The 24,170-nt window shown below is 48.9% G+C and overlaps 1 protein-coding gene across 1 annotated transcript in view; it reads left to right on the forward strand.

Moving 5' to 3' along the window:
- WDR36 (WD repeat domain 36) overlaps nucleotides 1-24,170 on the forward strand; it is a 443,575-nt gene that overhangs the window by 384,334 nt on the left and 35,071 nt on the right. The window contains exon 21 of the mRNA XM_086963545.1: nucleotides 11,544-11,660. Coding sequence (XP_086819671.1) covers nucleotides 11,544-11,660 — 117 coding nt within the window. The remainder of the gene's footprint in view (nucleotides 1-11,543; nucleotides 11,661-24,170) is intronic.

Raw genomic sequence — 24,170 nt, forward strand, 5'->3', positions numbered from 1 at the left:
ATAACTTCTGCATAGCATTTTAATTTGAGATGTTCAGCAAATTAAAAATGCAAATAAAAGCAGAATTCTTCGGACTACTCAACATGTGGGATTGAGTGGTCCAGTCATCTTTTTTTCTGTCATACATCTAACAAGTGAGGTGTTGAATTAAATATTTTTGTTACCAATGAACAACTTCTTTCTTGATCAATGGTGCGGATAAACCTGGTCTAGGGGTGACCTTAGTTTTGTGAAACTTTTGGGAGAATCCTTTGAGTTTACCCTGTTTTCCCAGTTACTGATTTAAAATATGATCAAAACGTGCCACCAAAGCATTCCTTGCAGGATTACCTTTCTGTCTTCTGTGTGACTGAAAGTTACTAGTTTTTGGAACATCTGTATCGGATGGTGACAAACCACATTCACTCTCTCTCCTCTGGATCTTGAATCCCATTAGTAGGGTCCTTTATATTTGACCTTCCTCAATTAGCCCATCAGCGTGGGTACACAAGAACTTCACCTTAGTCACTGAGGCTTAATTCAGTGAAATACCACAGTGCTGCAGGCATGCAGTAGTTCGAGGCATGTGGGCTGCTGAATTCATATCTGTGCATAGATCGCCGCCTAGTGTTTGGTCCGGATGATCGCACATTGTTGTCCTGGAAGAGTCTTCGAAGTATCACGAGATAGGTGGCTCCTCCCCTGGACTACAGTGCGCATGGGCATCGACTCCATCCTCAGATTGTTTTTTTCCGCCATTGGGTTCAGATGTATATTGGTTCAATCTAGTCGGAATCGATATAAAACTTTCTTAAGGCCAAAAGGCCTTTAGCTTTTCGTCGGTATAGTCTTGCGTTCGGTGCCCGATTCTTCCAGCACAGTTCCGAGCCGGATTCCAGAGAGCTGCGTGCTTTCGACGCTGAAGGCCCAGTCGACGCCAGAGACCTTATCGACGGACCATCATAGAACGGAGTCCCTTCAAGAGATGTCCTGTGTGCAACTTAAAGTATCCCCACATCGACGTCCACCCGGTGTGCAACAAGTGTCTGTCGCCGGATCATGATGAAGCGAGCTGCATGGCTTGTTCCCGTTTTCGATCCAAGAAGACTCTTCTGCATCGTCGCGCTGCGCGCCAGGAGGCCCAGCAGACTGCACCGGCGCCTGTGGACATATTCGATGCCGGGGATGATGAAGGTGCTGACCGGGAAGTTCGTGAGAACCTGTCGAATCCCGCGTCTGAGGTCGCATCCAACTACGACGCGGATGTTGAAATGCTCGACGCGGAAGAAGTCGTCGACGAGGTAGGAGACGACAACGGGGGCTTTGGGGCCATGGAAGATAGCTCGAGCGAGGAGCTAACTCAAACTGACATTGGGGCCGAAACGCTTCAGAAGGCTCAGGTCGAGGGATCGCCATTAGGCCTTACCCAAGATCTTCCAGTGAGTTCTACGGCCCCGCCTTCGGGCTCGGCTACGGACATTGGTAAGAAGCCGCACCCTGCGAAATCGAAACCGGAAGTGAAGACACCGGTCTCGACGCAAGTGAAAGCACTGGTGCCCTCATCGAAACCAAAAGTGCGTATTGCTTTGGTCGGCTCAAAGCCCTCGGACCTGTCGACACCGACGAAGCAAAAGGGCGTTATTGACCCGAAGAAACAGCTCAAGGGCGTCGAGACGAAGTCTGGCACGCCGAAGACAAAGGTCAAGGCAGTCGATCCGAACAAATCGGCGCCGAAGCCGGTCGACACAGACAAAGGGCTCAGTGATCCGAAGGTTCTCGAGACTCCGCATCAAGACAAGGCCAAGAGCGGACCGACCCACGAGTCCACGTCTAGTGGTGCCTCGAAGGATTCCGTCGAGTCGACGCAGCCGTCCGCCGCTTTCTCCAAGCAAGTTGCGGACTCCCTGAAGCGCATCAAGGACAAGGCCTCGAGTGTCGGGCCAAAAGATCCTCCACCTTCGAAGCCTGTCGATAAACCTCAGAAGGCGTTGACGCCCATTCACTTCACGTTGCCGCCGAAAGTGGCGCCGAAGGCTTTCGCCCCTAGAATGGCCACCAACGTGCCCGAGAAGGTGTCCTCGGTGCCGAAGTCGACGACAGTGGTCCCGGCCTTAAAGCATCGACAATCCTCGTTGGAAGAACAACAAGAACAATTTATCGATGCCGAAACAGGCAGACTTTCCCTTCATAAGCGGAAAATTGCCCCGGAACAGCCAATGGAGTCCTATAAAATTCCACTAAAGAAGAAAAAGGATTCCACTTCGACCCCTGTTCTTGTGGAACCGGTTTCTCCACATGGCCATGATGTCTCACCCACTTATTCAGATGTGGACACTGGGGAAAGTGATGATGATGAATACAGCTATCCTGTCTACACTGAGCCAGATGATACCAATGAACCCTGGGCAGCTGCTGCTGACCCAGGTGATCCTCACTCTACCCCAGACACTCAGATGTATGCTGTAAAAACGTTGCCTACAGAGGATTCAGCTGCGTTTAATGCCCTCATTGAAAGGGCAGCAAAGAATCATGACGCCCAGCTCCATGCTGACCCCATTGAAGTGGACTTTCTTTTTGACACCTTTTCCGTCTCAGAGAGGACTGTCAAGACTCTGCCTATGTTGAAGGGTGTCTTGAAGCATGCTGGGGAGATCTTTAAGGAGCCTACGAGAGCCAGGGTGATAAACCCTAGAATTGAAAAGAAGTATAAACCGGCGCCTGGTGACCCTACTTACATCAAGGGACAGTTGCCGTTGGACTCTCTTGTTGTTTCTAATGCCCGGAAGAGGGCTAATTCACAAACAACGGGTGATGCTCCTCCCCCAGATAAGGAATCTAAGGTGTTTGAGGCATCGGGGAAAAGGGTGGCAGCTCAAGCGGCCAATATCTGGCGCATTTCAAACACACAAGCACTTCTAGCCAGGTATGACAGGGCACATTACGACACACTGGAGACCCTGTTACAGCACCTGCCAGATGAATACAAAGAGGCACCTGAGATGCTCATCCAAGAGGGGAAGCTCATATCAAATGCTTCTATTAAATGTGCACTGGACACGGCAGACACCGCGGCCAGAGCTATTAACACTAGTGTCATGCTGAGACGACATGAGTGGCTCAGAATCTCAGGGTTCAAGCCAGAGATACAAACCACCATTCTCAATCAGACAGTAAACCCTGATCATCTATTTGGCTCAGAGGTGGACACCACCTTGGAGAAAATCAAAAAGGACACTGAAACTGCTCAGTCCATGGGGGCAGTTCCGGGGTGGTTCTTTTCGTCGCTCAAGCACTAGAGGTGTTTCCAGAGGCCAGCTCTCCCAAATCACACAGTACTATAAAGGCGGCACGCAGACCACATACACCAAACAGAGTCGAGGTGGATATCGTGGAAACCGCGCCAAAGGCAGAGGTCGTGGAAACAACAACTCCAGATCCTCTGCCACTAACAAACAGTGACGCCTTGTTACTGCCCCCCGACCACGCAACACCTGTCGGGGGGAGACTTCAACAGTTCCTGCCGGTCTGGAAGTCCATCACCACAGACAGGTGGGTCACACAGCTTATACAGTACGGTTATTGTCTGGAGTTAACATCCACTCCACCCAACATACCCCCAAGACACCGTCCTATGTCCACCGAGCATTGGCACTTATTGCAGCAGGAGGTCCTCGTCATGCTGCAAAAAGGGGCAATTGAGCTCGTGTCTGTGAAAGAAAGAGGCACAGGAGTTTACTCACTGTACTTCTTAATACCAAAAAAGGACGGGTCCCTCAGACCCATACTGGACCTCAGACCCCTCAATCAGTACATCCTATCGGAGCACTGTCACATGCTGACCCTGCAGCAAGTCCTACCGTTGCTCAGTCAGGGGGATTTTCTCGCAAGTTTAGATCTGAAGGATGCGTATTTTCATATTCCGCTACACCTGTCGCACAAAAAATACCTCCGGTTCACCATCCAAAACCAACATTACCAGTTCAAGGTTCTACCTTTCGGGGTCACCACGGCACCCAGGGTGTTTACAAAATGCCTGGCGACGGTGGCGGCACACCTAAGGAGACAAAACATTCACGTCTACCCTTATCTGGACGGCTGGCTCATCCAGGCAAAGTCAGCCCAGCAGTGTGCCGCCCACATGTCCCACATCATTCACCTTCTTCACGATCTGGGATTCTCACTGAATTACCCAAAGTCCCACCTGCAACCCCCCCACATACGGCAGTATCTGGGTGCGACGATAAACACTCTGGCAGCCACAGCACAGCCAAATTCAGTGAGGGTCAGCAGCATTCAGTCGCTGATACAAAAATTCAGACCTCAACACTCGCTTCCAGCGCGAGTGTTCATGCAGTTGATTGGCATGATGGCATCCTGCATCTCCATAGTCCCGCACGCGAGACTACATATGCGTTCGCTTCAGGAGTGCTTAGGACGTCAGTGGACTCAGGCTCACGGACAGTTGAAAGACCTAGTGTTGGTGACCGGTCGTGCATACAACTCTCTGCATTGGTGGAATCCACAAAACTGTTGCAAAGGACGACCGTTCCAAGAGCCTGTGCCACAGATCATTCTGACGACGGACACTTCTCTCCAGGGATGGGGAGCTCATGTACTCCACTACACTGTGCAGGGACTATGAACACCACAGCAAAGGAAGATGCACATCAATGTTCTAGAACTGATGGCGATCTTCATGGCAATGAAAGCCTTCAAAGTACATCTGTGCAACAAGGTCGTGTTGATCCGTACGGACAACATGACGGCCATGTACTACATTCAGAAACAGGGAGGAACACACTCTACACAGTTGTCTCATCTGGCTCAGAGCATGTGGAAGTGGGCCATTCAGAGAAACATCTTCCTCATGGCAGAACACCTCCCAGGCAAGGACAATCAGATGGCGGACCTGCTCAGCAGGTACAGCCACCAAATGCACGAGTGGGAGATACATCCATCAGTACTCCACCCGTACTTCCAAAGGTGGGGTCATCCAGAGATAGACCTGTTTGCCACAAAGTAGAACGCGAAATGCCGAAGCTTTGCTGCCAGGTTTCCACACCCACAGTCGCAAGGCAATGCGATATGGATGAACTGGTCAGGCAAATTTGCGTACGCTTTTCCCCCAGCACCTCTAATACCGCTGGTGGCACGCAAGCTGAAGCAGCACTCGATGACTCTCATCCTGGTTGCTCCGACGTGGGCTCGCCAACCATGGTACACCACGTTTCTGGAACTGTCCCTGATACCGCATCAAAGGCTGTGCCTCACACCCAGACTTTTGACGCAGAGCCATGGCGACATTCAGCATCCAGATCCGCAACAGCTCAACCTGGCGATCTGGCTCCTGAGGTCTTAGTTTGGCTACCTCACCTTGCCTCCTGACTGTATGGACATCATCCGGGAGGCAAGGAAGCCCACCACCAGAGCATGCTATGCGGCGAAGTGGAAGCGGTTTGTCATTTATTGTGCAGACCACAACATTAACCCGCTGGATGCATCTATTCAAAACATCATTTGTTATCTATGTACAAATGTAATCTGGCCTATGCCTCCATTCGTATACATCTATCCGCAATGGCTGCTTATCTCCAAAACAGACGGCACCTCTCACTTTTCAGGGTGTCTGCCATTAAAGCCTTTCTGGAAGGACTCAAACGAGTCATTCCTCCGCGGACACCACCAGCTCCCGAGTGGAACCTCAATGTGGTCCTCACCAGGCTGATGGGTCCCCCTTTTAAACCACTGCATTCCTGCAAGATTCAGTTCTTGACATGGAAAGTGGCTTTCCTTATAGCGATTACGTCGCTACGACGAGTTAGTGAACTCCAGGCACTAACTATCCAAGAGCCATTTATTCAGATTCATTCCAACAGGGTGGTGCTTCGCACTAACCCTAAGTTCCTTCCTAAGGTAGTTTCTCAGTTCCATATCAACCAGACTATAGAACTACATGTGTTCTTTCAAAAATCCAGAGTCACTTGCGGAGAGAATGCTCCACACACTTGACGTCAAAAGGGCCCTAATGTACTACATTGATAGGACCAAAGATTTTCGGAAGACTAAACAACTATTTGTTGCTTTGCGCCACAACACAAAGGTAACCCCATTTCCAAGGCTGGTATAGCCAGGTGGATCGTTAAATGTATTCAGATCTGCTATCAGAAAGCCAAGCGCACTCTCACCATTCCACCGTGGGCCCACTCCACCTGAAAGTTGGGGGCCTCCATGGCTTTCCTTGGAAATATTCCTTTGGAAGACATATGTAGAGCAGCCACATTGTCTACCACACACACATTTACAAAACATTACTGTGTTGATGTGCACTCCAAGCAGCAGGCAGCTGTAGGGCAGGCTGTTCTAAAAACACTTATCCAAACTGCTGCATGTATTCTATGCACAGATATGAATTCAGCAGCCCACATGCCTCGAACCGAATATGCTACTTACCAGTATGCATCTGTTCTTGGCATGTAGGGCTGCTGACATTCATATCACCCGCCCTCCTCCGCGGCACCTGTAGCGGCTGCAGCATTCACACATACTTTTAACATGGTCATCATTCACGTAGTTTCACTCCATCTTGGCCACAATGGCTAAAAACAATCTGAGGATGGAGTCTATGCCCATGCGCACTGTAGTCCAGGGGAGGAGCCACCTATCTCATGATACTTCGAAGACTCTTCCAGGACAACAATGTGCGATCATCCGGGCCCAACACTAGGCGGCGATCTATGCACAGATATGAATGTCAGCAGCCCTACATGCCAAGAACAGATGCATACTGGTCAGTAGCATATTCGTTCCACATTGTCTGTATTTTATGAAATGAATGAAATGAAAGGGGTTTTATAAAGTGCGGCTGCTGCCCTAGGGCGTCCAAGCGCTAATAGTGAGGTGAAGTGCTCTGAGGGGGTAGGGATCAGGGGATGGGGTTAGTTTCTGAAGAGGAGTGTTTTTAGCCCTTTATGGAAAGATGAGAGGTTGGGGTTGGATCTTAGGTGGATGTGAAGGGAGTTCCATAGCTTAGCAGCGAGAAATGCGTTCGTAGATCGGAGCAGTTTGCCTGGGCAGTAGGGGGTGAGGAGTGAATTATTGATTGCGGGGCCGGATCTGTAAAAGGCTTGGTGGGATATGCACATGGCTTTGAATTTTATTCTTTCCTTAACAGGGAGCCAGTGGAGGGCTCTGATCCCTGATTCCACCGATTCTCTGCGCGGAATCTGGAGTAGCGTACGTGCTGCGCAGTGTTTTTGCAGCACGTATTCGGGGGCCCCCAGGTAAAGGGCGTTGTTGAAGTCGAGACTGGATTGGATCAGACCCTGAATGACAACTTGCTTGGCTTCAAAGGGCAGGAGTGGCAGGATTTTTCTCAGCATCCGGATGATCCCAAAGCAGATTGCGGAGGTTTTTGTTGCCTGGGAGTTATGGGTAAGTGATTTGTCCAACCATACTCCTAGACTCTTAATATTATCCTTCGGAGTTGGAGGGGGACCTAGACTAGAGTGCCATAGCTGGTCGATGGTGGTAGGAGTAGGGGGGGCCGAGAAGCATGATCTTGGTTTTATCACCGTTGAGTTTTAGAGAGGATGCCGTCATCCATCTCTTAACATCTTCCATACAAGCAGTCAGGTTGGCTTGCAGAGACTCACTGTTCCTCTGTCCCAGGGAGACCACAAGCTGAGTGTCGTCCGTGTACGTGATGATCTTGATACCATATGAGCGGACGACCTCAGCCAACGGTCTCATGTACATATTGAACAGTGATGGGCTTAATGAAGAGCCTTGTGGTACCCCGCAGTCCAGGGGTCTGCTGGCGGAGCAGGAGTCACCGTCGAAGACCTGGAAGGTCCTTCCGCTCAAGAAGGATCCCAGCCAGGCAAGAGCGTCTCCGGAAACTCCCAGATCGGATAGTCGACACAGCAGAGTTCTGTGGCACACCGTGTCAAACGCGGCGCTCAGATCGAGGAGGATAACTGCCACTGATCCCCCCCCTCGGTCCAAGATCCTCCTGGATTCTTCCGTCGCAGCTAGAAGAGACGTTTCTGTGCCATGTTTGGTACGGAATCCTGTTTGAGTAGAATCCAATAGGCGGTTCTCTTCGAGGAATTTTGTGAGGTGGAGGTTGATGTGTTTCTCCAGAATCTTGCTTACCCAGGGTAGCAGGGAGATGGGGCGATAGTTGTTAAGATCATTGGGGTTAAGGTTGGGCTTTTTCAGTAGTGCTTTCACCATTGACTGTTTCCAAGTTGGAGGTACAACTCCCTTTAGTATGGAGCCGTTAAGTAGATCCATAAGGGTGGGGAGGATGACTTGGCTAGCTGTGGTCCTCGTGCGTGGGGGGGGCTGGGTCGCAAGGGGAGCCTGATTTTGTTTGTTGAGAGGGATTTGAGTGACTCTAGGTCTAAGAGAGGAAAATTGCTCAGGGTTACTCGTAGGGGGTGTTCTTTTACTGTGGGAGGCTGAGACTCAGCAGCACTAAGCTCTGGGACAGGGGCCGCAAAGGATAAATATATTTTGTTTATTTTTTTGATAAAAGAATTCGGCTAGATCATTGCAGCGAACCGTGGGATTGTCGGCTGGGACTGCAGGTGGGGGAAGCTTGGAGAGGCTTTTGACTATTTGGTAGATTTCTGTTGGCTTGGATTTAGCTGACATGATTTTCTCCTTATAGTAAGCGGATTGTGCTGTGGTTATTTCGAGTTTGTAAGATCTGATGGCTTCCCTGTACTTGGCTTTGTCAGTGGTGGCAAATCCCAGGCGCCATTTTCTTTCAATCTTCCTGCACTGACGTTTTTTCTCCCTGAGCTCCTCTGAGTACCAGGGGGCAGTTTCTCGTGCTCTTTTAACACCGTTTTCCGAGCGGGGAGAATAGAGTCGATAGACTCCTCAATCCAGTTGTTGAAGTTCCTACTGTCAGATATGGGGTTCTGGGAGAGCGAGGGCTTTGAGGCTGCCAGTGAGCTAGACCACTGTTCTGGAGGGAGCCTCGACCAGTTTCTCATTTTTCGCGGTGTGGGGGTGTGGGAAATGGGTTCGTGGGTGGACCAAGTGAGGGGGATAAGAAAGTGGTCGGACCAGGGGAGGTGTGTATTAGTACCTACCGAGAGGTTGGGACAGTTGCTAAAAACAGGATCAAGCAGGTTACCCTTGTTGTGAGTGGGGGCTCGGACTAGTTGCTCCAGCTGGATTGCGGCCAGGCTTAAGGTTAGCTCATTATCGGTGCTGTCAGCGCTATCGTCTAAGTGAATGTTAAAATCACCCAGCAATGTTAAGTTGGAAGAGGACATAGCTAATTCGGCCGCTAGCGAGGGTAGTGAGGAGTGGAAATGGTTCAATGGGCCTAGAGGGCGATACACAAGTGCACCTGTTAGGCTGTCGTTGGGGGTGAGTTTGAGGCAGAAAGACATGCTTTCGCAGTCTGGGATAGGATCAGGGATACAGTGGCACTGGTATAGAGTTTTGTGGATGATTGCGAGGCCTCCGCCCTTCCCCCGTGTGCGGTCCCTACGAGAGATCTGGTAACCAGGGGGGAGTGCTTGTATCACATCTGGATTGCAGTCAGGGGTTAGCCAGGTCTCGGTTAGAAAGACAGCGTCAGGTGTTCGCTCGTCTATTAGCAGGGAGATTTCAGCGCTATGTTTGGGCAGGGATCTGCAGTTCAAAATAAGTAGGGTGTATTTCTGCTGCTCCGGTTTATGCCGTGCGGAGTTAAGCCTAGTATTGCAGTGTAGGCAGGAGGTGGGTAGGTCCAGGGGATGATGACGGTGGTGATAGCCGGTTACCGTGGGAGGTTTTAGTTTGAGGAGGGAAGCGGAGCTGTATTGTATCCTAGGGGGCTTGGGGTGGCCAGGGGCTGAGGCCCCTGTCCCCGGCCGGCCACAGACGGGCTTTGCTTTGGCGCGCCCACTGCGCGCGTCCGCTGCGCGGTTGGCCGAGGCACATTGCTTAAGGGAGGAGTGGAAGGGGGTGTGGCCGAGCGGCAGGGGGGGCGTGTCCAGGAGCAAGGGCTTCCCTGGAATGGCGTCTCTCTAACCGCACGAGCCCTTAATCGGCTGCGCGGTCCAATGTCCTGGAGGTAAGGGAGAGCCAGTGGGGGGGGGGGGTTTCAACACAAGTTATTACACAACAAAGCAATTAAAATGTTTAAAAATCAAATCTCCTGGCTATTCGCCTCAGGAGCGCTGGTCCAAACTAATACGCGCTGTCTTGCTGGCGCGCTTTATATAGTGTTGGGAGGGGGCGTGGCCGAGCGGCAGGGGGGCGTGTCCAGGAGCGAGGGCTTCCCTGGAATGGCGTCTCTCTAACCGCACGAGCCCTTAATCGGCTGCGCGGTCCAATGTCCTGGAGGTAAAGGAGAGCCGGTGGGGGGGTTTCAACACAGGTTATTACACAACAAAGCAATTAACCCCTTCTATGCTCATGACGGTGCCGCTCCGTCATGAGCGACGGTTGAGCTGTGCTCATGACGGAGCGGTTCCGTCCTGGCCCGCTCGGCGCGCCTGCGCGGCGCGAATTCCGCGCCTGCGCTGGACGTTCCATTGAGCAGGCGGGGCCATGACGGAACTGCTCCATCATGAGCACAGCTCAACCGCGGCTCGTGTCGGAGCGGCTCCGTTGCGAGCACCGCTCGCCCCCCCCCCCCCCCCCCTTAGCGCTGCGGCGGAATTCCCGCCGTAGCGAAGGGGTTAAAATGTTTAAAAATCAAATCTCCCGGCTATTCGCCTCAGGAGCGCTGGTCCAAACTAATACGCGCTGTCTTGCTGGCGCGCTTTATATAGTGTTGGGAGGGGGCATGGCCTAGCGGCAGGGGGGCGTGTCCAGGAACGAGGGCTTCCCTGGAATGGCGTCTCTCTAACCGCACGAGCCCTTAATCGGCTGCGCGGTCCAATGTACTGGAGGTAAGGGAGAGCCGGTGGGGGGGGGGGGGGGGGGAGGGGGGGTTCAACACAAGTTATTACACAACAAAGCAATTCAAATGTTTAAAAATCAAATCTCCCGGCTATTCGCCTCAGGAGCGCTGGTCCAAACTTTATGGGGAACTGTATATAATTTCTGTGATCAGTTTTAAAGATATTTAGTTAAAGTGTGGATTGTTTTATACTATGATCAAGAGAGTATGTGTTTCATTGTGGTTATCCTATCTTGTGTGAAGGATTAATCCATCTTAGTGGAGTGAGAACTAAGGTGGGGATATTTTTTAAGAGCAAACTGTCTTCATTTAAATATATTCCAATGCACACACTAAAAGATATGTTGTTGATTTAAAAGCGGAGAATACTGTGGGAGTTGCCAATCAAAGCGATGGGGAAGCCATGTCTCCATGTGGGCTCGATTATTGTGTAACCTCACTAGCATGCTTGTTGTCAACAGTTTGATTGTTTTTAATTTCTCATTGCCAAATGTAATATCTGAATTTGATTTCCATAAAGAAATTGTAATTGATTTTTTTTAGTAATAAAAACTATTATTGGCAATTGATCAAGGTTGACTAAACACCATGCCACAAACAAGTTATATCCTGTTGCTAATTTTCCTAACAGAATTGCTTTTTCTCCTTTTAGAAAAGGAACAAACCAAAGGAACCTCCAAAAGTGCCCAAATCTGCACCTTTCTTCATCCCAACGATTCCTGGCCTGGTACCTCGATTTGCTGCCACAGAACAAGAAAACACACAGCAGGTTAGCTTTTGTATAACCTATTACATCATTTTTTTAACTTCTTTAATGAAGGCAGATGGTTCATGGTTTGCAGGATCATATAACTTATTGTGTGGTGAAAGTAGCAACAATATGTGCAGCTGGAACCTTGTGTAAGCAGCTAGACAATTAATAAACTGTGTTACATAGCAGTAGAAGAAATGATTCCTACGTTTCAGAGGCTATTGAAGCATATGTGACGTAGTTTAGCTGAATCCCAGAATTTGCTTGGTTGAAGCCAAATGAATACATACATCAATATATTGATTTTGAAAACCTTCCAGGCAATTAAATGGTACCATCTTCTCATGACAGTAAACTTTCCAGGTCTACACTGGGCATATTGTATGAAATGGGACACAGGGTGTACCCTATGATACCTTGAATGGGCTATGTTATGCAAGTATTTGTAGGTTCAGTTTGACAGGTTTTTAGGTCAAATCTACAAGATAGTGTATGCGCTGTCCGTTGCGAGGCTTATGAAGGCATTCCAAGAACACACACGGGCTTGAGCCCATTGTTTACCAATGGCTGGCTTTTTTTGTCACTCATGTGTTTGTTTCTTAGTTGTTTCTCAGCTTGTCAATCTTCTCTTTGTCCCTCCTTTGGAGCTTTGCCTCTTTACCAGGTCTTTGATTGACTGGCATCTCTGCTTTCACTGCTTGCTTCTTAAACACTTCTTTTTTTGTGTTAAGCACTCCATGAGTGCGTGTGTTTTTGAGCGGTTTCCCTCGTGCAGTACTCTCCTTCTGCACTCGATTGCTTTCCATCACCAGAGTGCTTCTCCCTACCCCCTCCTTGTTGTGCTCTCTTATTTGCTTCTCCCTATTGCCTCACTTGCCCTCTGTGTTGCTTCCCCCACCGGTGCCTTCCTTCTCTCTCCCTGTTGATCCATCCGCTCCCTCAGTGTTGCTGTCTCCCAAACCCTCTGGTGCTTCCCCATTCCTGCCACCCTCCCTCTTGTTGCTTATCCCTACCTCCCTCCACTCCTGTGTTAATTTTATTATTTAATTATGCCTACCTCCTGCCCTACCCTGTGTTGCTTATGCCTTCCTTTTATCCTTGGGGATGCTGTGCAGCATGCTGAAAACCATTTCTCAAAGCCAGTAGGTCACAAATGAGAGAGCTATTGGCTTTGCCAGTGCTTATTACTTTGGAGCACCGATTGTATCTCACCCTTATATGGCATAACACTAGCATTAAGACATAGGCGACTGGATGTCCTTTGGGGGTCTTACCCGTTGTCCTATTCCATATTTCTACCTACATATCTGTCCTTATTCCATTGTCTTCCTTGTATCAGAGTACAGCCGGAAACTGATTCAAGAGTAGTCAAAACAAAGGAGGGGGACTGGGGCTTTTTGAGAGGTCCAGCACATAGGCCTCGCCAGTGATGAAGAGAATATAAAGTGTGCAGTTCCTGGGTGAGCGGCTAGGTCTGGAAGAGGGAGGGGAGGGCTCCTTTTAGGAGCAAAGGCCCTCACACACCCTGAGGAGTATTGTGCTTCATCATCGAGCAGCTCCTCGTTGGGCCGGCACGGCAGTGCCCAACAGGCCCCTCAAGGGGGCTCTTTACTGGAGGTCTTTTCTTTTTTGCCAATGTATGTTGGCATGGACGAGTGGTGAAAAGTGAGTAGAATGAGAGTGTGAAAAATGTATTAAAATTGGCTAAAAGGACAAAGTGACTCTGGTCACTTTTTCAAGGTTAAAAGCATGATGTGAGCATAAAATAGATTTATTGATCTACTTGGCTACAAAAGTAGTGCATAGCAAGGTTAACATGTTCCATGCCTGTTACAGTCCATAATGGATTATGGCAATTCATCAGGACCAGAAAGACCTAATTCTACTCTTCACAGGGATGGGAAGGATGAGAAATGTGTGAACCATGCCCTGTGAATAATGTGCAAAAGACGTGAACAATATATCCTGTATACTTTACATAGACACGGGGATGTCACGTTGGTGGTCGACCTAGATAGAGGGAATAACAAGCATTAGAAATGCAATAGGTCTCGCAGCATTAGAGTTAGTGCTTTTAGAATTGTTTATGGGTTTTTTTGTAAATCTTTAGCATGAGGTTGAGGGTGAGTGAGGGTGAGTGAGGGTGAGGGGTTGAGGGTGAGTGAGGGTGAGGCTGAGGTGTTGAGGGTGAGTGAGGGGTTGAGGGTGAGGGGTTGAGGGTGAGTAAGGGTGAGGGGTTGAGGGTGAGTGAGAGTGAGGGTGAGTGAGGGGTTGAGGGTGAGTGAGGGTGAGGGGTTGAGGGTGAGTGAGGGGTTGAGGGTGAGGGGTTGAGGGCGAGTGAGGGTGAGGGGTTGAGGGTGGGTGAGGGGTTGAGGGTGAGTGAGGGTGAGGGGTTGAGGGTGAGTGAGGGTGAGTGAGGGTGAGGGTGAGTGAGGGTGAGTGAGGGTGAGGGTGAGTGAGGGTGGGTGAGTGTGAGTGAGGGTGAGTGGGGGTGAGTGTGGGTGAGTGATTGAGGGTGAGGGGTTGAGGGTGAGTGAGGGTGAGGGGTTGAGGGTGAGGGAGGGTGAGGGGTTGAGGGTGAGGGGTTGAGGGTGAGTGGGGGTGAGTGAGGGTGAGGGGTTGAGGGTGAGTGAGGGTGAAGGTGAGTGAGGGTGAGGGTGAGTGAGTGTGAGTGAGGGTGAGTGTGGGTGAGTGAGGGTGAGGGATTGAGGGTGAGGGGTTGAGGGTGGGTGAGGGGTTGAGGGTGAGTGAGGGTGAGGGGTTGAGGGTGAGTGAGGGTGAGGGGTTGAGAGTGGGGGTGAGTGAGGGTGAGGGGTTGAGGGTGAGTGAGGGTGAGGGGTTGAGAGTGGGTGAGGGGTTGAGAGTGAGTGAGGATGAGGGGTTGAGGGTGGGTGAGGGTGAGTGAGGGTGAGTGTGAGTGAGGGTGAGTGAGGGTGAGGGTGAGTGAAGGTGGGTGAGGGTGAGGGGTTGAGGGTGATTGAGGGTGAGGCGTTGAGGGTGAGTGAGGGTGAGGGGTTGAGGGTGAGTGAGGGTGAGGGTGAGTGAGGGTGAGGGGTTGAGGGTGAGGGGTTGAGGGTGAGGGGTTGAGGGTGAGTGAGGGTGAGGGGTTGAGGGTGAGTGAGGCTGAAACAAATATATGGTTTCAAAAAATCCAAAACGTTCAAGATAATAATGCCATATCTCTAAACTATTTCCTAGAATACACAATTTGAATTGTAGATTACAATAAACATTAACCTTAAACCAAATGGATAACCAAATAAGCACGATCAAAATTCACAGCTCAAAGGTTCGGAACAGACCACATCGAACTCAATTGTGAGAAAAAGTCAAATATATTATTGCGTTATGTTAGTCTTTTACAGCCGAATACAAAGAACCTTCGTTTGTAGGTTCATCCCAAAAATTACAGTTAGTAAAGGTATTTTAAAGGTGGAAGGAGTTTCTCTTGCAATATGAGAACAATTAAGTAGACTCCTCTCACATGCAAATAACTTGTAGTCCGATTTCTCCTTCACCTTTAAAGGTTTCTGATATTTCAGACAATATATTGACGTACCATTTAATTATGCACAGCCAGCCTTTGATTTGAGAAATCATGAATTACATATAAGCTGCTTACGTTATTTAACCAGCAGTAAACTGTATAAGCAGGAAAAACGTACTAGTTTTTTGTTTCAACAAGCTAGAAATGGTGAGGTGAGGCTGCCGGACTGACGGCCAAGTAGAATTTGCTGAAAAGGTTTGCCAGGTGTTGCGATATTACTGAGATTGGGAAGATGAAAGTCGTTCCGGGCCTTCCTGCATTCAAAGCTTTAACCCATATGCCACTGCTGATGTCACAGGGAGCCGAGACAGACGCTCAACACAAAGAAGTCGAACAAAAACAGTCATACACACAGATTATAAATACACATATACCTGCACAAGTGCGTGCCAAAACAGACTCAAATAGAGGAATGCACAAAAACAGGTACACAAACACACAATGGCTGCTGGAACCAAAACATAATGTCGGCCTCGGACTGACGGAACACATTGGGAGGTCAGTATCCGCTGAGTAAGGGCTTGATGTAGGGCAAAAAACAGAAAAGGCTGATATGTGTGAAAGGATATACGAAATCCAACTCTAGGATTAATGGGGACATGGAAAGGTAAAACAGAGGCGCTAGGAAATAGAGAGAGGTCAGTTGCAAGTGTAATACATTTATTACTATGTGGAAATTTCCCCATGGGGCAGATTTACAAGCCCCTTTCGCCACTTTTGCGTCACCTTTTCCATGTTAAAAATTACGCAAAAGTGGCGCAAGGGCCTTGTAAATAAGCCCCATATTCTTGTGGCGGGTCCGAGTATTTCAATGTGTGCCCCGTACAGGTCAGAACATTTGAATGGACAATTTGCGTTTTGGGGCATCATTTTATTAGCAGTTTATAACAGGATATGAACTAACACTGTCGAAGAGCGTGCAGGTGATTCTTATGCTGTGTATGGGTCTAAAGTGAGACGTCACCACTAGTATCGCACAAACAAATCACACTATATAAAGCCAAGTCTGTTGGTTACGAAATCGTGCTATTTTATGTATTTGCTTTACTAAGTCACGCAGCGAGACTCACCCGAGCAGCAGGAGGAGTCCGAGTGCCAGAAGAGTCCCACGGGGCAGCACGGGGTTGTATTTGGATTACACGCAGATGAAACGCAGGCGGAAGAACCACCTGCACAGTAACACCCGACTCCATCAAGACATTGCCCATTACAACTTGAGCACGAGGGCAATGAGCTGTTTCCGGCTGCAAGAAGAGGGAAGAATAACAAGAAAGGGTGGAGGGGGCAGGGGAGGAGGGAAGGGCCAGAGGGACTTGATGGGAGTGGTGGGGAGGAGGGGGAGGGTATAGAGAGAGAGAGGAGGAGAGACAGGACAGGGGGAAGCAGCAGAGACACGGCGGGTAAAATAAACAAGCAAGCCTTTCACCGTAACACGGCGGGCAGGGGAGGGGGCGGAGAGGAGAAATGCGACACGGAGGGAAGGGGAGGGGGCGGAGCGGGGAGTGGGCGGAGAGGGGAGAGGTGCGACACGGCGTTAGACGGAAGGAAGAGAGGGGAGGGGGAGGAGAAAGAGAAATGCGACACGGCGGGAGGGGGCGGAGCGGGGGAGAGGGTGTGTGTGTGTTGTTAGGAGACGGACGTGCACGCGCACGCGCTTTTAAGGTCAATGCGCATGCGCTCAATGCGCATGCGCATTGACCTTAAAAGTCACGGGCACTGCAAGGAATCGCCACGATTCCTTGCAGTGTGGATAAAGAGTGGATAACTCGCAATAGTCTCGCTTGCTCGATGCGCATGCGCATCGACAGGCGAGACCTAAAAAGGTACATAACACACAAATTTCCATGGTCGTATGTCGACCCAGTTGGAGTGAGGAACATAGATCACATGGTATACCAGTGATTTGAGATGGTCTTGGGCGAACAGGTATGGGTGTCGTAGAGATACAGGTGTACTTTGACACAGAAAATATCAGTCTCGCTGCCTGTATGTTAAAAGGATATAATATACATATGTTAAGAATAAGTGAATTACTCACTTGAGACACTTAGGGTGACCCCTGTATAAATTGTCCACTGCTGCGCCAATGAAAGGAAGGTTGCAACTTGGAAGTTACAGGTTGCATGGTAGCCAAAAAGATGGGAAGGTAAGAGGGATTGCCTCCCAGTGAGTTTACCCCGTGAAACATATGGAGCAGCAAGGTGATTGCTAGCTGATGTAACCATTCAGAACAACATGTAAGCATTCAAACGAGCAATCTTTTAAACCGTAAAGGGGGGGCGGGCGGAGAAAGTGGAAGGGGAAAGGCTGGAGAGGAGAGGAGGGGAAGGGGAAGGAGGGGCGGGAGAGGGGAGGGGATGGAAAGAGGGGAGGGAAACTGACTTACGTGGTGGTCCTCACTCGTGAGGACAAGGGCTAACCTGTCTTTGTAGTTTATGGCAGCCCTAGTCAGACCGGACAAAGGGAGCACTGCGTGCCATGTTGTCACTGCTAGGAGGCAAAAGTGAAGGACAAGCCAAGAAGTCTGCTGCCCAGGTCCGGTCGATTCTTCAGGTGAGTGGTAGACAGGAAGCTTGTTTCGCATGCAGTGTAGGCCAAGCAAAGGAGTCTGGTTTGATGTGGTTTATATAACATATTCAAGATCCAACGGAAACCGAGAGATCACATGTGGCAGTTGGTGCACATGGCAATCTGGAAGGTTGTCCAAGGCTCCTGAATGAAACACGTGCCAGTACATTGGCTTTAACCTTACAGGAAGGACAGATGCAAACTAATGGATGGAATCACTGAACAGGAAACGAATGGTTCGAGGCATACGAGCTGCAGATTCTACACTTTGCATTAGATCGCCACCTGGTGTTGGGCTCGGATGATTGCATGTTGTTGTCTTCTTGGAAGAAGTCTTTGTAGTCACGAGATAGGTGGCTCGTCCCTGGGACAATATTGTGCATGGGCATCGGCTCCATCCTTATATTGTTTTGTTTCCGCCACTGGGTTCGGATGCAACTTTTCCGCTCCGGCTCAAAATCTACTTTCCAAGGACTTTGACGCGCAAAATGCCTAAAAACAACTTCAACATCAATATCCATAGACTCTACTTCATCAGTTCGATTCCGGTCGTCAACGCGGGCCGTTGGGCCTACCCACATGGTGAGGCCTACAACTCATGGAAAGGACACCATTCAAAAAATGCCCCGTGTGTAGAGCAAAATTTCCATGCAGCGACCATCATGAGGTGTGTAACCTGTGTTTATCACCTGAACACGACGAGTCGAGCTGCACAGCTTGTGCGTCCTTTCGATCTAAGAAGACCATTTGAGATCAGAGGGCCCGTCAACGCGACATGTAGAGATCAGCTCCAGAACCGGTGGATATCTTCGACGAAGGTCCATGTGTCCCCGAGGAAGATTCCGATGATCTCTAAATCGTATCTGAGGCAGACGACTCCGATGACTCCATACCATCAGGTCAACGCATGAGTACGACTGCCCCAACACCTAAACCAAAGGCTAAGGTCAAAACTCCGCCTTTGGGGCCCAGTCGAGACCAAGACATTGCTTCAAAAGCCCCGCCACCGAGCCCGGCTCCGAAGAAAATACTAAAGCCTTCCCGTAGCTCCATACCGAGCAAACCGCACATGCGATACTACCAGCTCCCTCGGCACCGAAATCGAAAGAAGTCCCGGTTCCGAAAAAAACTCAGAAACAGTCGACTCCTAAAGACAAGTTATGTTATGTTATGTTATGTTAAATCAATTTATTGAGCGCGCTAACACCATTAGGTTTCTTGGACAAGACGGCACCAAAACCAATGAAGCCTGTTTCCGACGCTTCCAAGCCGACCAAAACAGCTTCCAGCCCAAAATCTTCAGTGCCGAAACCTACAAAGCCTGCTTCCAATGCCTCCAAGCCCTCGAACCAGGCCTCGACTCCGAAAACAATACCTTCGGTGCCGAAAACTACGCCAAAGGACTATACAACAACTCCTAAGGCTAAAGACAAGCAGAAACCAGGCCCGGAGCCAAAGAAATCGGCGCCGAAATCAATTTCTCAAGAAGAAGAGCTTTTTAGACCTGATCCTTTGCAAAAAAGGATATACATAGATCCAAAAACAGGACATGTTTCCACTATGCCACATAGAAAGAGGAAGCTAGATACAGCACCTTCAACTCCAGTGCCTGTCAAGAAGAAGGACTCTGCCACATCACCTATGCACCCTTCTTCTCCTGTACCTCCTCTTTCTCCTTCTATTCTTTTTAACATTTCACCTCAAAGTTCACCTGCTCATTCACCACAAAATTCTCTACCTCATTCTTCACCTCCACAGACACCTCCTCAGAATGAAGATTAGTATAACATGGGGGATGGGGGAGACCCAGATGAGCCCTTTCCATACCCAAGTGATGTACCTGACTGGGAATATCCAAACCCACAAGGTTTACCAGATATCCCTGACCCACATACATATCCATCCAAACCATCTCCTCCTGAAGATAATGTTGGGTTTGGACATCTACCTAATAGGGCTGCCATGTATCATAATGTAACAATGCACCCAGATGAGGCAGAGGAAGATTTTTTGTTAGACACTTTTGAACACTCTCAAACATCTGTTCAAATATTACCCATGATTAAAGGGGTCATTAAGCATGCCCCAGAAGTGTTTAAAGATCCTGTATGAGGTAGGATCATAAACCCAAGAATAGAAAACAGGTACAGGTCTGCTCCTGGGGATCCTGCTTACATTAAAGGACAGCTACCCTCAGATTCCCTAGTCGTTTCAAACGCTAGAAAAAGAGCAAATTCACAGACATTATGTGAGGCACCACCTCCTGATAAGGAATCAAAAATAATAGATGCTTCAGACAAAAGGATAGCTGCACAAGCTAGCAATACATGGTGTATAGCTAACACACAAGCCCTCCTTGTAAGATACGACAAGGCTCATTATGACCAGTTAGAAACCCTTTTACAAAATCTACCTGACCAATATAAGGCACTGGCAAATGACCTTATACAAGAGGGTAAGCTTATTTTAAATGGCTCAATCAGGTTCGCTGTTGATGTAGCAGACACTGCATCTAGAGCAATAAACACTAGTGTCCTCCTTCGAAAACATCCGTGGCTATGCATTTCAGAGGTGCAAACAACCATCTTAAATAAACCATTCAACCAACAACAATTGTTTGGTCCAGAGGTAGACGTAGCACTTGAGAAAATGAAAAAAGACACTGATACTGCAAAATCTATGGTAGCTCTGCAGTCCACCCAACCAAGAGGCTCCTTTCTTCGCTCCTTTTACAGAGGATTCTCCAAACAAACTGGAGCAGACAATTCAACTTCCTTTAAAAACAATACGTAAACATCCTACAATAGAGGATCTGTTAGAGGAGGCTACAGAGGTAATAACAATAAGGGAAGAGGTTGAGGTAATAACAACAATCGATCCTCTACCACCACTAAACAGTGACTTTCTTAGGCTCCCCCAACAGCATACCACTCCTGTAGGGGGGAGATTAACACAGTTCTTACCTGTCTGGAATTCCATCACAACAGACAAGTGGGTAAGACAAATTATCCAGTATGGTTACTGCCTAGAGCTTACAGCTACCTCTCCAAATATACCACCCAGACAGCGTCCAATGTCCACGGAACATCTAAAGCTGCTCCAACAAGAGGTTCTCTCATTGCTGCAAAAGATGCAATAGAGTTAGTTCTATTGCAACATCGAGGAACAGGGGTATACTCACTCTACTTCCTATTACTCAAAAAGGATGGGACACTAAGGCCAATTCTAGTCTTAAGGCCTCTCAATCTGTATATACACTCAGATCATTTTCACATGATCACTTTACAACAAGTGCTCCCAGTGTTGCAACAAGGCGATTTCCTCACTACACTAGACCTCAGACGCCTACTTTCACATTCCCATACATCCTTCTCACAGGAAGTATCTCAGGCTGTGTGCTACAAGGACAACACTATCAATTCAATGTCCTTCCATTCGGGGTCACACCACAAGTGTTCACAAAGTGCCTAGCAGTAGTTGCAGCACATCTCAGAAGACAACATATCCATGTCTTCCCATACTTAGACGATCGGCTCATAAAAGCCAAGTCATTCAACCAGTGTGGTCAACACACATCTCAAACAATTCAGACACTGCACAACTTGGGGTTTACAATAAACCACAGCAAGTCATCAATACCTTGGGGCTACCATAAACACCAATACAGCTCTAGCTTATCCCAGTCCAGCCATGATACAAAGCATTCAAGCCTTAGTTACAAGGTTTCAAAACCAACACTCTCTCCCAGCCAGAGTGTTCATGCAATTAATAGGCATGATGGCATCTTGCATTTTTATTGTACCATATGCAAGACTGCAAATGCGCCCATTGTAGGAATATCTAGTATATCAGTGGAATCGGGCACAAGGACAACTGACAGACCTGGTGTTGGTGGACAGCCGCACACATCGCTCTCTGCAGTGGTGGAACACCAAAAACTTGTCCAAAGGGCGGCAGTTACTCCTTTTCATCTAAACCAATCTGTAGAGTTACCAGTGTTTTTTCAAAACCCAGACTCTGTAGCAGCGAGAGCTCTACATATACTAGATGTCAAAAGAGCTCTTCTCTATTACATTGATAGGACCAAATCCTTTCGCAAAACAAAACAACTATTTGTAGCTTTCTCTCCACCACATAAAGCCAACCCCATTTCTAAATCAGGAATTTCAAGGTGGATTGTTAAATGTATACAAATATGCTATCTCAAGGCAAAACGCACATTAACAGTTCCTCCTAGAGTGCACTCCACACGCAAACTAGGAGCCTCCATGGCTTTCTTAGGGAACATTCCCCTAGAAGACATCTGCAAGGCAGCAACATGGTCTACAACACACACCTTCACTAAACACTACTGTGTTGATGTGCAAGCTAAGCAGCAAGCTGCAGTAGGCCAAGCTCTCCTCAAAACTCTCTTTCAAACTACTGCAACGGATACAGGTGACCACCGCTAAGGGAGATACTGCTGCACAATCGATGCAAAGTGTAGAATCTGCAGCTCATATGCCTCGAAAGGAAAATGCTACTTACCAATATGCATCTGACTTGGCATGTAGAGCTGCAGATTTCTACACGCCCTCCTGCCTCCCCGGGACCTGTATCTGTTCCAGTTTTTTATCTTAATTAGATATACATGCATGGACATTCAACGTCTACATGGCCCCCCTCGCACAAGTGGCCCGCCAGATGACCTCAACACCTTCTCCTACGCCGACGACACCCAGCTCATCCTCTCCCTCACCAAGGACCTGCACACCGCCAAAACCAACCTCCACGAGGAAATGAAGGCTGTCACCGACTGGATGAGGAACAGCCGTCTGAAGCTGAACTCTGACAAGACGGAGGTACTCATCCTCGGACCCACCCCTCAGCCTGGGACGACTCCTGGTGGCCCACCACACTGGGAACAGCACCGACACCCACCGACCATGCACGCAACCTGGGAATCATTCTTGACTCCTCCCTCTCCATGTCTGAAAAGGTCCGTGCCGTCTCCTCCTCCTGCTACAGCACCCTCCACATGCTCCGCAGGATCTACAAGTGGATCCCGACCGAAAAGAAGATGAACGGTGACACAGGCTCTCGTCATTAGAAGACTGGACTCGGCAACGCACTCTATGCAGGAATCCCAGCCAAACACCTACGACGACTACAACGCATCCAAAACACCTCCACCTGACTGATCGTCAACGGCCCCCGCCGCAGTCACATCACCCCCCACCTGAGAGACCTACACTGGCTCCCCGTCGACAAGAGGATCACCTTCAAGCGCCTCACCCACGCACACAAAGCACTACACAACGCCGGACCAGCCTACCTTAACAGCAGACTCAGCTTCTACACCCCTACCCGCCAGCTCCGCTCCACCAGCCTCGCCGCTGTCCCCCGCATCCAACGAACAACCTCCGGTGGCAGATCCTTCTCCTACCTCGCCGCCAAGACCTGGAACACCCTCCCAACCCACCTATGGCAGACTGAGGATCTGCTCGCCTTCAGAAGACTCCGCGCTTTACAAGTATTTTGATTGATTGATTCTCTATTTCTACTAACTCCATCATTTCCCATCATGGCGAAAAACAATGGTGGAGCTGATGCCCATGCACACTATTGTCCCAGGGAGGAGTCACCTATCTCGGAACTTCAAAGACTTCTTCCAAGAAGACAACAACATGCAATCATCCGAGCCCAACACCAGGTGTCTATCTAATGCAAAGTGTAGAAATCTGCAGCTCTACATGCCAAGAACAGATGCATACTGGTAAGTAGCATTTTCCTTTCATTTTGTCTAAACGTGCACAAGGGAAAACAGTCCAAGAACCTAGTAAGAGAGGGAGCGAGGCAAGCCATTGGTTCATGTTTTCATGGAATGCTTACAACCTCCGGTGTAATGAAATCGAGGGCATTGAGGTAATAATCCGCCACAGGGGTGCAACACCCACTACACAGAGGGCAGATGAGGGAGTCGTAACAACAAGGGCATATCTGCTCATGCAGGTATGTCCTCGCATGTATTTTGTATTTGAATTTGAATAGCGCGTAAATCACCCATAGGTCTCATAGCGCTTGCAGAAATTCGTGAGATTGGGTAGGAAGTTGACAGAGGTTTAAAAGAGCCAGGTTTTCAAATTCTTGCAAAATGTAAAGGTCTACCGTAGCTCTGACTTACATATATTGCATGCAGTGTCTGTGGACATGTCATGTTTCAAAATAGTTTACACCATTTCACGCATCCTGCAGTGGCAGTCTGCATGTGTTTGTGGGTTCCTTAAGATGGCTTAATACATGCTGCAGCTCTTAGGGACCCTCTTGACTACCCATGCCCTAGGGAACAGGGGTACCATTTATTAGAGACTTACAGGGGTGCTAAAGTCCTTAGCAATTGGTGGACTGTTGAACATTTTACCTTCTTTTAGGGA

This window comes from Lissotriton vulgaris, chromosome 3_1 (assembly GCF_964263255.1).
Source record: "Lissotriton vulgaris chromosome 3_1, aLisVul1.2, whole genome shotgun sequence".
Classification (NCBI taxonomy): Eukaryota; Metazoa; Chordata; class Amphibia; order Caudata; family Salamandridae; genus Lissotriton; species Lissotriton vulgaris.